Consider the following 16,141-nt stretch of genomic DNA (forward strand, 5'->3'; position numbering starts at 1 on the left):
GGTGCTAATCCTTGTGTAAATCTCTATTGTATACAGTAATCCTCACCAAGCTAGTAGTTCATTGATACCTTTAACAATTACAATACAATAATAAAAACCAGCAATTTAATGGTAAGGCATCTTGTACCAATTTGAAAACAATCAAGTTTGTATAAGGGTGAAAGAGCCTACTTGTAGGTCTGAAACAAACTCTCACCAAGTTATGATACTAAAATCTATGGCATAAAAAACTGGGACTAAACCATACCTTTATATTTCAAACTGGTTTGAAGGTTTCATTCTGAACAGTGAATCCACCTCAATATTTAATTTACATGTAGTCATTAACTCAGGTACAGGTGTAGTAAGTCAATGTTATTCCAGATGTAATATCACTCTTGGATGCTAAAAACAGATTCCAGTTAATCCAAAGGGGACCCTGTCATTATGGTTAAATGCTAAGTGTCCAAAAATAACTCCAGTGCAAGTTATCAAAAGCGCTGATCCACTATACAGTATACATACACTAACGCACAGACATAGTTAGTACAAACTATCAACACAACATCCAAAAGATCTGTAGTGCATACCGGGTAATACGCACTGTAAGTTTGTGAGGATTCGCTGGCTCTAGGAGTCCAGGAAATGAGCGCTCTTTCTCTCAAATTCCCAACAGGAAGCGATAGAGTTGATTCACCCAAAGACACTGTTACAGCAGCCAGTATGCATAGCCCTGGATAGCTACAGAGGAAAATGTTCATTTCATTCACTGTCTGCCACTGGGTTTGGGTGAGAATTACATGAGCGGGTACACGTATCGGACCAGGGTTGAAACTTCTAGCCAATGTCGGCTCTTTCCTGTTGACAGGAAGAGGCTCATTTCTCCTGTATTTGCCTCCCCCTCTCTTTCTCTTTCAATCTCTCTCTCTCTCTATCTCTCTCTCTCTCGCATGTAATTGCCTTCAGCTTGAAACTACATGCAACAGTTGGTGGCAGTGTTTTGTTTAGATGAGAGTAGAACATTAAGATTTTCATTCATACCGTACAAGTTTAGAATATATTCAGTGCAAGTTGTTATTAATTGGCATTGTGACTCTTATAGACATAGATCCAGAGCTGGACCTATTACAGGGTGCTAAGATGTAATACGGGTTTCTCCATGGGGCACATATTTTTCCTGAAAAACTTGACAAGCAAAAAAGAGCGGTTAAAGGTCATCACTCCAAAACACATGTAAATGTATTTTGGATCCGCACTTTTAGTGTAAAGCTCAGCAAATGTTCATAAATTCAGATTCAAGTATGGTATGGAGAGTGAGATAAAAAAAACTCACTGTACCATATTTTCAACCCTCAAATTTATTACTCTTTTCTTGGTTTTGCAGCAATTGCAATGACAAACAGATAAACATCAATGAATCCATACAAAGTTATTTATGCTTTAAATAAACTTTGAAGATTTAAATTATTGCCTCAGGGTCAATTTTTGTCTTGTTTGAAAAATAAATAAATGTCTCATGCAGTCCTACAGGTGGAGTTGCTGTGATATTTTATGTGACGTAAAAAAAACCTTGATTATACTTGTTAGAATTAGAAAAACAAGTGGAATGCCTCTGGCCATCTCACCTGCATCACGCGGTTCAATATAGCAGTAGTGCTGACTTTGAATACTACTCTAACTCGCACAAGATGTTCAGTGATACATGGTTACTCTTATGTCCACTTTTTATGAACTAGACCAATAAACTTACAGAGATATGATGGTTATTCAACAAAAAACACCAACATGGCCAAAGTTCATTGACCTTACATGACCTTTGACCTTGATCATGTGACCTGAAACTCAAACAGGATGTTCAGTGATACTTGATTACTCTTATGTACAAGTTTCATGAATCAGATCCATAAACTTTCAAAGTTATGATGGTAATTCAACAGATACACCCAATTCGGCCAAAGTTCATTGACCTTTGACCTTGGTCATGTGAACTGAAACGCGCACAGAATGTTCAGTGATACTTGATTACTCTAATGTCCGAGTTTAATGAACTAGACCAATAAACTTTCAAAGTTATGATGGTAATTCAACAGATACCCCCGATTCGGCAAAAGTTCATTGACCCTAAATGACCTTTGACCTTTATCATGAGACCTGAAACTTGCACAAAATCTTCAGTGATGCTTGATTACTATTGTGTCCAAGTTTAATGAATCAGATCCATAAACTTTCAAAGATATGATGGGAATTCAACAGATATCCCCAATTCGGCCAAAGTTCATTGACCCTAAACGACCTTTGACCTTGGTCATGTGACGTGAAACTCATGTAGGATGTTCAGTGATACTTGATTAACCTAATGTCCAAGTCCCATGAACTAGGTCCATATATTTTCTAAGTTATGATGACATTTCAAAAACTTAACCTCAGGTTAAGATTTCGATGTTGATTCCTCCAACATGGTCTAAGTTCATTGACCCTAAATGACCTTTGACCTTGGTCATGTGACATGAAACTCTAATAGGATGTTCAGTAATACTTGATTAACCTTATGGCCAAGTTTTATTAACTAGGTCCATATACTTTCTAAGTTATGACGTCATTTCAAAAACTTAACCTCAGGTTAAGATTTGATGTTGACGCCGCCGCCGCCGTCGGAAAAGCGGCGCCTATAGTCTCACTTTGCTTCGCAGGTGAGACAAAAATGACCTTTGACCTCTTATTGTTGATGTTGTTTCTCAGATAATGTACATGTGATTCCCCCCCCCCTTCTCCCTCCCGTCTCTTTCTAATAAAATCCTCTGGATCCAGAAGATTTTGTATACAAGTACTGTGCATATACATGTGCATAAAAATGTATTTCTTCAAGTCGAGCGCCGACACTGAACTGTACTGTACATGTATATACCAAGCAGAAAAAATATGCATTTGAGACTAATAAATATAACATTGTACTTACCTACATGTATGTTCTCTCTGTGACATTCTGTAGCTATCATCAATCATAGAATGACGGTAGTGACCATATGTTTTGTCTAAATTTATCTGTTCCTGCTCCATCACAGCAGTAATACAAATGTACATGTACAACAAGCAAGAACAGTACTATGAAGTTACATGAATGAAAGCATCTTCTCTTTTGCTCTCAAAATTCAATATCAGCAAACCACTAAAAAGTTACAGAAACAAAGCTCTTACTTTCCATTGTATTATAAAATCACAACTTTCACAACCACATGAATATTCTTTGGTGATATTTCAAAGGAATAACAATAACAAAAAATCCTGTTTAATTCTCCTACATGTAAAACATCCAAAGCAAACAAGAAAGAATCATATCACCATCACTTCTGTTCAGGAAACAAAACAGAAGCTGGACATGTCAGATAGTATCCCCATAAACATATACATGTATACCATCAGCCTTGAAGGATGTCAGGCATGGATGCACAAGTTCCACGTGTAGCTTCTTAGGACTTAATTCTGCTAAACATGATATCATCTTCCCACACAGTCCCACCAAGGTGACTCATCAAACTCTCAAAGATTTCCAAAAAAGTGTTATCATCTACATGTATAATGATAATCCAAAAGTATGCTTCATATGTTATACAACTTTTTTTTCCTATTTTTTTTTAATGTTTTAAAAAAATAGGAAAAAAAAGTTGTATAACATATGAAGCATACTTTTGGATTATCATTATACATGTAGATGATAACACTTTTTTGGAAATCATTCAATTTGGCGACAAATTAACAAAAAATAGACAAATTCTACATGCCTTGACCGAAACCAGCAGTGCGAGTCATTGTTCGTTTGTCAATCTACCAAAGTCTACACAATGTACAATGAAGACTGGGGCCTGTTTCATGACGAGATGAGCGATACCTAGTAACATCCAAGGACCATTCTTCTGAGATACATGTACTATGTAGGAAGATTGTTGAAAAATCAGAGCTTTCCAATTTACGAAGGTTATTTTTTCTTCCAAGTCTACGACATTGTTTGATATTGATAGTATCGGCAAAATATTTAGTTTTTATCGTCACCTGACCTTTTCTTATGGAATTGCGTCTTTTCATAAAATCATATATTTTAATAACTGGCGATCAATTTCTTTTTTATCGTAGAATTGATGTATGAAGCTTACTTTATGAGGTAAAAGGAGAAACAACTTTAAAGATTCACAAACATAACTGGATAAACTGGAAATTGATTGGCCAATCGGGCAGATCACGTCATGATTAGGTGGTCACCAAAATAATTCCTTCGGACTGCGTGCGAAAGTATCAATAGTGATAACGATATCCGGTCACATTGGATATGCGGGAAATGATCTTGGTTCGTGATCGCTCCAGTATCGATTGAAAATTATCAAGACTGCAATTTCATGCATATTCACACGACTCTCCGAAACCCAGAAAATCAATTAACTTTGTACACGTTGCAATAGACTCTACAAACTCCAACGATTACGATGCCATATCGACACTAATTCGTACAATTTTGACCGAAAAGCAAGAATTAATCTAATTCGCTTACATGTACCTGTGCGGTATCGGTGAGAAAATAGATCCTCCAAGAATAACTTTCATAAATCATATAAAATATAGGAAAGTGAAATTCTAGGTTGGTATTGGTACAAGGTGATTGAAAATTGCACACTTGTTTTGGTGAAATCCTGTGTGGGCAATGGAAGGCTTGTACTGTGCATGCTTACAATATTTTCATTCATAAATTGGCTCTCGGCAATGGCTGGATGACGTCATGTAATAAGCGAAATGTACACGCCCCCTAGCGTTGAACGTACCGCTATCTGTTCCATACAATTTGCTATTGTGTTTAGGGCTACATGTAGATCTTTTAGAAGGAAAGTAGAAATCTCGGGGACGAAAGTTTAAGTTTTTTTCACGGTATAAGTGCAGGAATGGGACACAATCCCTGACTCCATGGAGAGTAAGCACAGGACCACAAAATTTAGAAAGCTCTTAATCTGTCATTAAAATACACTTAAAAATGATCTTCAAGTCCTAAAACATAATAAAAATTAATCAAAAGTTACAGAAATGCCCTATAACTTCAGAAAAATTAGCAAAATAGATTGTGTTTATGTGCCAAAAAATACACAGAAGAAATGGTCCCTCGCAGTACACTCATTTATATTATACATGTAGGCTAGTGGCCAAAAATAGGCTTTAACTCAACTGCCCTGAGACTGTGTTGAGCTTCCCAGTGGAGCCGTGGAAACATGTCACATTGATAGACCATCAACTTGGCTGCCAGAAAATGTGAAGATACCGCTAAACGTGTAACTAAACGAACCACTCAAAATATGAAAGAACACCTGGGGCAAATTCAAGAATGACAATTTGTGCACATGCCCAACAGCACAATCTAGCACCATGGGAGTAGATCTACTATCTACTCTAGGAGCCTCCTGGCATGCCTGGCTAGCTCCGTGGAGATTAAGCACGTCAATAATGAGAACAAACAAGGCAACACAGACGCAAACAACACACGCACCCAATTGTGCATCGCCTAACCCAGGGAGCTCCAGCCCCGAGCTCAGGACTCGTCCGTGTAATTTGAGGCATAGACATGATAGAGATCTATACTCTCCAAAATGGGGTAGAATGGGGTCACAAAAGCACTCCAAATAAAATGGGAAAAAGTAAATTATGCACTTACCTCGATTATATGGATGAAGATCTATCGGGAAACAGAATTCTGACATCGAGGCACAAACTGGACCCTCAAAAAAAGGAAAAGTTAGACCTCTATATCACGTTCGTTCTCAGTATCGATCGGCCATTTTGTTTTCAATTTTGACAGAACGAACGAGACAGAACTTTTCCCTTTTCAAGGGTGACTGGGTCCAGTTGCAGTTTAAGCTCTATATTACCCCAAAATTCTAATAATAATAAATATTGGCAAATAATACATCAAATGAACATTTTCCTTTTGAAAAGAAAATTTGACACTTGAGCAAAAATGGAAAAAAAAATGAATTCACCTAAAAATGCATTTCATTTCGTCCAGGTACTATTTGAAAAGCAAAATAATTCCTATTAAAAATATATGCTGTGACTGCTTGTCAGAGTTTTTCGTAGACTAAATGTACTTCATTTTGGGTTGAAAACATTTTTTTTTTGCTGGTCAAATTTTTCCTCGGGGAAAATGTGCCCTCCCCTTTGGAAAATCCTAGATCCGCCCCTGGTGACAATACTATTTTTGAAAAGAGCTACCTTTCCATCCCTAATCATATGTAACCCATTTGCTATCAAAAAAGATATATTTGAAGAGGGGGCTAACATACTCCCTTTGTCTCCTATGGCTTCACACCTGATGATTGCACATGACTTGTCATTGTATACATGCACACACATACACACCATGTGCAGATGTACATGTACATGTTCTACCGGTCACCACTGCACTAGCTAGATCGAGACACACAGAGCTCGATCCGCTCAACCCATTCATTAGCTCACTGCACTTAGTTGAATGCAAGATTTGTTGTTCATTAGGGGTACAAATAGTTATTAAAACAACAATTTCCAAAGGGTCATTATTAATGCCAGTTCATCCTCGCTCAAACTCAAGATAAATTATGACTCAGAGATTAGTCCGACATTGCCTTGCGTTTCAGCTTTGAGGGAGATATGCGACACAATTGTGAAGTCAGAAAATGACCATCGCCTGAAGAAAAAACCTTCCTTAATTCATACATCGGCATCAAGAAATGTTGCCTGAGAAATAAAAGATAAAGGCCGAACAAAAATTGATAATATGCATGAATTATGCAAACGAAATATCACTTTAAAAAACACAATTTTGCTTACCTACCCCTTTCGTATTTCCACCATCAAAAGAACTTTTCGAACTCAAAATCATGCTCGCAAAGAAAGAAATTTGATGTTTCATCGAATGGCAATGAAATGAGAGATGCCAACTTTTTCAGGGATGTACGAGTGACAAGATAGTCTCTGTAATATGGATTATTATGGACCTCAAGTACATGATGTAAGTTTTAAATGTAAAAAAATTTGTGTATCACAATATTATTTGGAAAGAGTTCCATATGCACCCCCCACCAAAAATAACAAAAGATTGTTGAGACTTCAGGTTCGTTCATTTCAGTTTTTTTACTGTTGCTTACCTTAGTTGGGACTCAAACTCACCTCGCTTTACTTGCAGTCAAGACCTTTCCCGCTATGCTAGCAAGAAGCGCTGACACCGGAAGGGGTATTTTAACGACTATCAGCTGATAGTTTGACTAGTCTTGACTCACAGACCCTTTACTGACTAAATAAACCGATGTCTAAGGACAATTACACGCACTAGATCCTGCCCGAAATTTGATGGAATAAAGCCATATTTTGGTATGTATTTCCACCTCCCCATCATATATCTGTTCTATATCAGGGCTAGATATATTATTCTGAACCTTCTCCATATTTCTATTTTCAGTAATACATTAGTGTGGGTGCATATGGAACTCTTACCTATATTTTCCTGTGCATGTCTATTTTATTAAAAAAAAAAGTTTTTTACTAGTGTTGTAAACTTGTAATCTCGCCAAGTTAACACAGTGACAGATACGAGAATGTCTTAAACTCAAACCGGCTGTGCAGTGATAGCTACAGTTTGTGCCTCGATGTCATGCCTGGATGTCAGGATTCTGTGTCCCCATTTTGGAGAGTGCCATATGTCTGCCTTGTGTTCAAGTGTATAAGATCACTCATGAAGTCAACAGGCTTAACCCAGACCACTTTTTTCAACTAGCTGACAGTAGGATGGGGGGGGGGGGGGGGTCGTAACGGGTGTCTGGACACTTTATATTTTTGAAACCTTCTTTTATGTCTGTGGATTACACTGAAAATATGAATTGAATAGCTGTAATCATCTTCTATTTTGTTCTCTATAATATTTCCTGACATTTTGTTCTAAAACCAGAGCTGCCAAGTTGTATTTTGCATTTTCAGTATTCTTATCCCCCCAAATCAGTATTTTGACAAAAAAATCTGTATTTTTACCGTGTGAGATAAATATGCATGCATAATGGCAAAGTTTTATCACTTCTTACATTTGCGCCCCACACAAGACCAAAGGCTATAGTCTCTGTATTTTGGTTGTTCCGCTGAACTGCGTTGGCTCACTCACCGATACATAGACTGAAGAGCTTGGAGGCCTGTATGTACAGACAACGTACTACATGTAAATTAGCAGTAACGTTAGATCTAACATTCGGCGGAAACCTGATTTTCCGATCACTTTTTTGTACATAAAATGTCACATTATGAAAGAGAAATTGCATTCATATTTACGGAAAATGTATGAAATTCAGAAATATTGTAACTTAGACCGCAGTTGCCACTAATTCCTTTTAAATGATGATTGAAACATCATCATCTTCGACATCTTTGATCCTTTCCTTGGTCAACGTAAGTTGCCATCTTGGATGACATCATCATTCTTACAGACATACAATGTATTTACCAGTCGCTATATATCGCGATTTGAGCTGCTGCTTTGTGCTTGTAATCTACGTGCGTGCGCTCGGAACTTGTCACCCGCCAGGATATCGAAAATTCTAGTTGTTGTTGTTGAAAATTCTAATCGGAAAGCCTTTATGAAAGCACAACTCATTGAACGTAGAAGGCAGCAACACACGGCTGCCATTTTTTCATCTCCGCCCGAAAGCTCCCGGATGATTAGTGGGGCGAACACTACCTTTTCTTCTCTAATTTGTTTTTTCCTGTATTTTATCATGAAAAAGCGTACTGCCGTATTTTAAATTGATTACCGTAGAAATACAGGAAAATCGTACTACTTGGCAGCTCTGAAAAACTGATCAAACTTTGCTTGTAAATTTTTCCAAATGACTTTCTAAAATTGGTTGTCCGGACACGATACAACCTGTCCGGACACACAACATTAACTCACAGTGACAAATTGTGTACAACCGCTAGCGGTCGTGTACACTTTTGCTTATTAATATTACATGTCATCCAGCCACTGCCGAGAGCCATTTTTTAAAGAAAATAAAGTAAGCATGCCCAATATCAGGCTAGACCGACACTGGAAAGATAAGCATTATGATTCCCACTAGTACTCCACTAGACTCTAGGCCTACTCTTTACTCTTTAGATCATTATGAAGTCAATTTTACCAACTTGCCCCACTGCCTCCTTATGCCATGGTCACATTTGTTCTACGGCGAGTCGAAAACAGCCGTTTAAACATTTTTTTGTCCAACTACATATAGGTGGTTTGAATCAAAATTGATAAAACGGCTGTTTTCGACTCGCTGTACGGCCGCCGTAGAACAAATGTAACCATGGTATAACTATAAGGTATGGTTGGAACTACCCCTAATCAACCTAATCTTCTAAGCATTGTATCTGCGAAAATATTCATCAATTTTACCCAGTTTTCATCTCATTTGTGCAGAAAATTAAGCAGATCAGATTCCCATGTTTCTCACGGCGACTCTGATTCAATCAGCATATATATCGACGAACATGACTAACGACGAATGCGACGATTTTACATTTGCTCATTTGCACCCATCTTTTGAAACCGACCACCCGCGATACACTAGGTCTAAGTTTACGGCCTATTCTTGTCGCCGTGGCGAGGTATTTTGACTCTTCCAAATCAGTTCTGTGATGTCAACATGCTAAATGATCGTGTCACTACTTCCATTGCGAGCTCGGGCACATGATTCGACGAATGACGACGGATACTTGTTCTAAAGCCGTTTCCTATCGGATTTCTTGGTTTTTCAGCGGGGCTTGGGTCTGGTCAATATATGATGGTGGGCCCCAAGTCTGCGCACCTAACAATTCGAGTTAAGATTTAACATGAATTTCTTCTTATTTCACAAAATCTTTCAGTTGATAATGTTCCTTACATCATAATGAGTTAGTGTGCCAAATATCTCATAAAAATGTGAAAGAAATATATGATTTTCTTGGAAAAAACCTCGGGCAGTCATTTTCAAATTGAAAAAAAATGGTACCCCATGTCTGCGCACTCATTCACTTTGCACACGATTCGGGGATTTTGATGAGAAAGGCTGCATTTTGAGGCTGTCACATGGAATGCCCTGAATTCATTATATTTCCACCATTTTGAGTCAGATTTTTTAATGAATACCTGTCTATGTATTGCATGTGTAAAGTTCGTGTTCGTTGCGTATCTTCTTTTACTAGAATCGCGCAGATACGCGGGTGCGCAGACTTGGGAGACCGCGCAGACATGGGGGAACTGACCATACTATTTTGATTAATTCACTAAATATTTTCTTTTTGCTGCTTCTTTTTTTTCTCGTAAAATTGATTCTTACCGTTTCTATGGACACTGCGCCTACCGTTTGTAATACGCAATAATTTTAACGCGCGCAAGGTGGTCGGTTTCAAAAGAGGTGGTCGATATGTAGTAGTCTCACCATACACGGACTAGTCCTGCCTGGGCTCGCTCCGGGCCGGAGCTCCCTGTGTTATGCATCGCATAGCTTAGCGGGCCGGGGCCCGGACGGTGGACCGTACCGTATGCCCCCGTTGTGCTCGACTACTGCCAAGTGCTGCAACAAAAAAAGGGAGATTTTATTACAATGAATACAAATCTTACCTTTCACCGAAGTTGACCGGTAATGTTGGGTCATCCTCTACCAAAGAATCCATGATTCTTGATGTATAGTTTCTGATTCAACAAAAAATCTGTGAGTTTAGTTCTCCATGTCTCCCCATCTCATCGTCGACCTTACAGTTCGCAACCGCCGTGCATGATTCAAGCGAACGGAATTTTCAATGATTCCGAATACATTGGTAAAACATTGCACACAGTCAATACAACGAGAATCGAAGGTCTGGGGTTCAGCGAAAAATAATCTGCTGTTGCTTTTGTTTTGAAAATGATGGTTCGGTAAAAAAATATGGAAGAGATCTATATATGACAGTTATCATGTTATGATAGAGTAAAAATAGCAGAGATAGACTTGAATATGAAAAATACATAAAATTCGTCATTATTTTTAACCAGGCTAATAATCATAATAATACATGATTTGTGTTATTTTGGTTATTTTTCATTTTCACCATTTATCAGTTAGGGTACTAGATACTAGGCCTACATGTTCTTGATTTCAAAACTGTACTAGTGTAAAGGGCCCATTTTGCCGACATGATTACCCTTTTTCTTTCATAATTCTTGCCTATTTATGTCATGGAACTTGGGGTACTCTTTTTCGAACCACTGATTGATATTTTATATGCTTTGCCTTTTTTCCATTATTATTTTGGCATTTTTGTACTATCATTTTGAATCATTCTTGTAATTGATTTCAGAAAAAAGTTGGTCGCATTTGTACAAACTCAGGGCCTTTTTACACGAAAATCTTGATTCATCGGATAGCAAGATCGTCTGCACGTTCACTCGAAAACTGATTTGAATTCGAATACCCGAGCGATGGCAGTACGTGTCCTTCCACCCTTTCACATGGTAAAAATAAATCGTAATTTGAATGACGATTCCAGTGAAAAATAAGGCTAATGACGAATATTCAGCACGTGTGAAACCAAACTAGAACATGACTAGAATCACGAACGGTAATCACATTGCAATAGCAATCATCATTATGATTCAAGATTCACGTGTAAAAAGGCCCCTTGATGACTTGTCAATCAAAGCACTGTCCATCGCAAATACACCGTTCCGTGATACCATTGCTCAAAGTTCACGTAAGCTCCGCCCCCAGAAGACGTTTCCGAGGCCAAGCGTTTCGTACCGTATACTAGGGCGTACTATTAAGTTAAAAAAAAAAATCGTAATTTGAATTATGATTCCAGTAAAAAATACTGCAAATGACGAATATTTAGCACGAGTGAAACCAAACTAGAAAATGATTAGAACCACGAAAGCTATTCAAAGTCACGATAACATCATCATTGCAATGATGATTTAAGATTCACGTGTGAAAAGGCCCTGGAATTCACCTCCGGAGTATGACTTGAATTCGTGATTGTAATAGCGTTCGTGATTCTAGTTTGGTTTCACACGTGCTAAAAATTCGTAATTAGAATTATTTTTCACTGGAATCATCTTTCAATTTGCGATTTGGAACCGTTTGAAAGGCGGTCAGACTCTCGAGCTCATTCAAACCCATTGTTCCATATTTGAGAACCCTAACCATACATGACATTCATTACCTTCAAATTGCTCTTTTTATGTACAGATTCCAAATCCGCGAACTTCCAGACAACCTTTTTAAAATGTTCCGTTTCAATACATTTATTCATAATTACCCAACCCGAACTCTACAAACACATGTATACATTTACCACCCTTTCACACGGTAAAAAAAAATCGTAATTTGAACGATGATTTCAGTGAAAAATGGGGCTAATGACGAATATTCAGCACGTGTGAATCCAAACTAAAAATGATTAGAATCACGAACAGTCACGATTAGAATAGCAATCATCATTACAATGATGATTCAAGATTCACGTGTGAAAAGGTCCTTAAAAAACCAAGAACAGCTATTTCTCGTAGATCTATTCGACATACTGGCCCTGACATTTGGAATTCTCTTTCTTTTTTATATTTTGTTAGTGCCCAACGAAAAATTCCTTTAAGAGGGCAAGTTGAAAATTTCCTTCTTTCAAAATATGAAACACAAGGCTGATAATAATGTCATATATGTTGTATTACCAGGGTTACATAATATACCACACCACACATAATTTTTTTCCCTATTGTTTGTGATTATTATCATACAAACAAAATACGAGTCTCCGTTCTCAAACCATGATGTCTTGTATTTTATAAATTGTTAGTGCTCTCTTCATGTTTCTCTATTTCTATTCAATTCTCTCGAACTCCCACTCTGTTTCTCACCCCTCACTCTATCTCTCTTGCTATTCTTTGACCTCTTATTTTATGCTCGCATCATTGAATGTATAATTTATGTATCTATGTATTTTTGGAAAAAATGAAAAACTTGGGGAGATGTATAGTTAATGGTGTCATATTCTTTTTACTCAAGCTGTAAAGTGCTTCAAAACATATTTTTCTCTCTCTTCAAATTTAGAAAATTTTCTTATCCAGTCACTGTTAACTGACTTTATAGGTCCCAACTCTTCTAGTATTTGAATATATAAATAAATAAATTAAATTGAACGGAATATTAGTCACTAACATAAGTCTATTTATTTGGCTAATGGCTTGACTAATATCTGGCTTAAAATGACTTATAATGTTTAAGCAGGGGCGGAGGAACCGGGGGACTTGCCCTCGTAGGGGAAAATGCCCTTTTTCACAATGAAATGCCCTTTTTGAAGAAAAACAACACATTTTGGGTTAGAAAATTAAATTTTGCTCGCGCTTCCCGCTGGCATCAATTATTGTTTAGTAAAATACTCATTCTTACAAAAATGCTTAGAATATCCAGTTTTCAGGTTGGAATATCACAAATTTGGGCTCACGTTTCGCGCTCGCATTAATTATTGTTTAATAAGGTTCTCATTTTGTCTTGGTTACAGCAAGGGTTACACTTCGTAATTCCGAAGATTCTTTATTCAGAAGGTTCGTAATTCCGAAACATGTAAATTGCCTATGCCTCGATGTTCGTTAATCCGAAAACGTAAAAGGGTTCGTTAATCCGAACATTTGTAGCGTTATTATGAAGGTTCGTTATTCCGAAGGTTCGTTAATCCGAAAACGAAATATATTTCGTTGTTCCAAAGGTTCGTTAGTCCGAAAACGAAATAAGGTTCGTTAATCATTACGTTTACGGACTGACGAACCTTCGGAATTACGAACCTCATTTCGTTTTCGGATTAACGAACCTTCGGAATTACGAACCTCACTTTGTTTTCGGACTAACGAACCTTCGGAATTACGAACCTCATTTCGTTTTCGGACTTACGAACCTTCGGAATAACGAACCTCCGGAATATCCGACCCTTCGGAATAACGAAGCTTCGGGATTACGAATGTATGCGACAGCAAGTGCTTAGAATGTCCATGTTTCATGTTGGAATATCACAAACTTTTGCCTCGCGTTTTACGCTTGCATCCATTTTTAAAAATAATATTAAGATACTCTTCTTGTTCTTGGTTACAAAAAGTGCTTAAAATTTCCAGTTTTCAGGTTAATTGGAATATCACAAATTTTCAGTTCTCGCTCTCATTAATCGATTGGTGAGTTTCCTATTAATCAATCAATAAATGCAGCCAATATCAGGTCCCTTTTCTGATCTATTATTACATACACAACTTTTTCATGACAACAAAAACTGCTTGGAATGTTTAACTTCCATGTCCTATTAGATGAAATGTCCAAAAGTTTGAGCTTGCGATTCGCGCTTGCAACATTTCGCGAGGATGCTGCTCTTCAATAATTAACGCTATAATTGACCAAAAAGGCAAGTTTCACAACTGCAGATTTGATTTTTTACAAACCTCTCACTCGCGGAAAACAAAGCCTAAATATATATTTCATCATGTATATTTCAAAAAGGCTTTGCTCAACTTGATTACTGCAAAACACACAACTACTTCACGCTGATGATAATCTCATGGTGAAAATATCCGTTTGCACCAAAATACCAATTTTGACATACAAGTGTCCTTTTATGGCTTTGCCCCTCCCCAAACGAAAATACATTCCACCACCCCTGTGTTAAAGGTTAATTTGATCTGCTTTATAATACTATTTTTTACCATAATACAAATCAGTGTCTTCATCTAGAACTCCGCTCCCTCGTAAACAAGCAACTCAAATTAATATTTTGTATAGGCATGGGGTGCTACAAGCCCGTGTTTCCTGGTGACCAGATTTTTTTTAATCCACATCATATTTCACCAAAGAAAAGGAACAAAGCTTTATTCTCGTAACAAGACACACAATTATTTTGATAGATAAATTAAACTTCATTCTGTCTAATAAAATCAATCCTGTCGCTGGAAATTTTATTTGAAAATTAAAATATGAAAAGAAATAAATAGGAATAAGTTCATGCTGTAGTTTTCATAGGCGGATCCAGGGAGCTTCGCCCCCCCCCCCCCCTCCTTATTGGCGGCGGAAAAGAACGAAAAGATAAGGAAAAGAAAAGAGAAAGGAAAAGAGAAGAAATGGAAATGATGTGTCCAGGAAGAAGAAAAAGAAAGATAAGATGAGTAAGAAAAATGAATGAATGAAGTAAAGTGAAGGGATAATTAGACAATCTATCAGGTTCTTGTATAAAACTTAAAATTTCGCCCCCACTTCGCGCTAGCAATGGCTGTTGAGTGAAGAAAATAAAATTGATCAGCTATATAATGACGAATTAAAAAAAAATGCGCAAAATACAAGAAGGGGTGGTGTGACTTCAGCAGCCTCCTGAGGGGGTAGGCTTTGCTGTGCCAACACTTCTTTATATTGAGCTGATAGAGAAAAGTCTACTCTTTCGTCTCTAAGTGATTTAAAGAAAATAAAAGTGTTGGGTTTTTTTGGCCGTAGGCGGTAGCACCATTTTGCCACATTGGGGGCTCCAAGAGGCACGATATAGTCAAGCTAATGATAAGGGTGGGGTATATATACAGGCTCTTGCGGGACTTTGCTTTAAGGTATATCCAAACTTAGTTGCATGTAACATGCAGAGCAATGCCTCCTCTAACTTTTCCAAGAGGTTTCATTAACATTCAAATTGCTTTAACATGTAACGCCTTGTGCCATTAAAACCATCTAAGTAACGCACAATACATTCATTATCACACCGACAAAGGCGTGCCAGACCGATGAGTCTATATTGTGTTCTCTTGAAAGGCATGCCATGCAGCGAGCGCATTGTAGTCGGTATCACTAGTGTGACTAGTGACGGAGGTTGCTTTTTGGTGTCATTGATCGCAATATCGAGTAATACATTTGGAAATATTTACCTCATATCTAAATAAATTAAGACATTAATATCGTCATAAAGCATATTAATATTCTCGTTAATAATACGTCCTTTTTTGTGTCGAATGCTGATATTTGCATTAGTTGTTGATGTTTATGATAAAACAGAAAGTTATCAATAAACATGCAAATTTCTGACAAAACCATGAAAATTTTGGCACAAATTATCTTTTTTTCAAAAAGTATTAACCGGGTCTGTCCAGAAAACGATTGCAATC

At 37.4% G+C, this 16,141-nt stretch overlaps 1 protein-coding gene across 5 annotated transcripts in view; it reads right to left on the minus strand.

The window, feature by feature from the left end:
- LOC121428551 (myomegalin-like) overlaps positions 1-10,788 on the minus strand; it is a 91,470-nt gene extending 80,682 nt beyond the window's left edge. For 2 of the 5 annotated variants that reach the window (XM_041625250.1, XM_041625252.1), the window contains exon 1: positions 2,936-3,162. In XM_041625250.1, the coding sequence (XP_041481184.1) occupies positions 2,936-3,060 (125 nt within the window). In that variant the 5' untranslated portion in view covers positions 3,061-3,162. Of the gene's footprint in view, positions 1-247; positions 545-2,935; positions 3,163-10,612 lie in introns of those variants that run through there. The other 3 variants (XM_041625251.1, XM_041625249.1, XM_041625253.1) reach the window with 3 other exon arrangements.
- Positions 10,789-16,141: the final 5,353 nt, after the last annotated feature.

Source organism: Lytechinus variegatus, chromosome 15 (genome assembly GCF_018143015.1).
Source record: "Lytechinus variegatus isolate NC3 chromosome 15, Lvar_3.0, whole genome shotgun sequence".
Classification (NCBI taxonomy): domain Eukaryota; kingdom Metazoa; phylum Echinodermata; class Echinoidea; order Temnopleuroida; family Toxopneustidae; genus Lytechinus; species Lytechinus variegatus.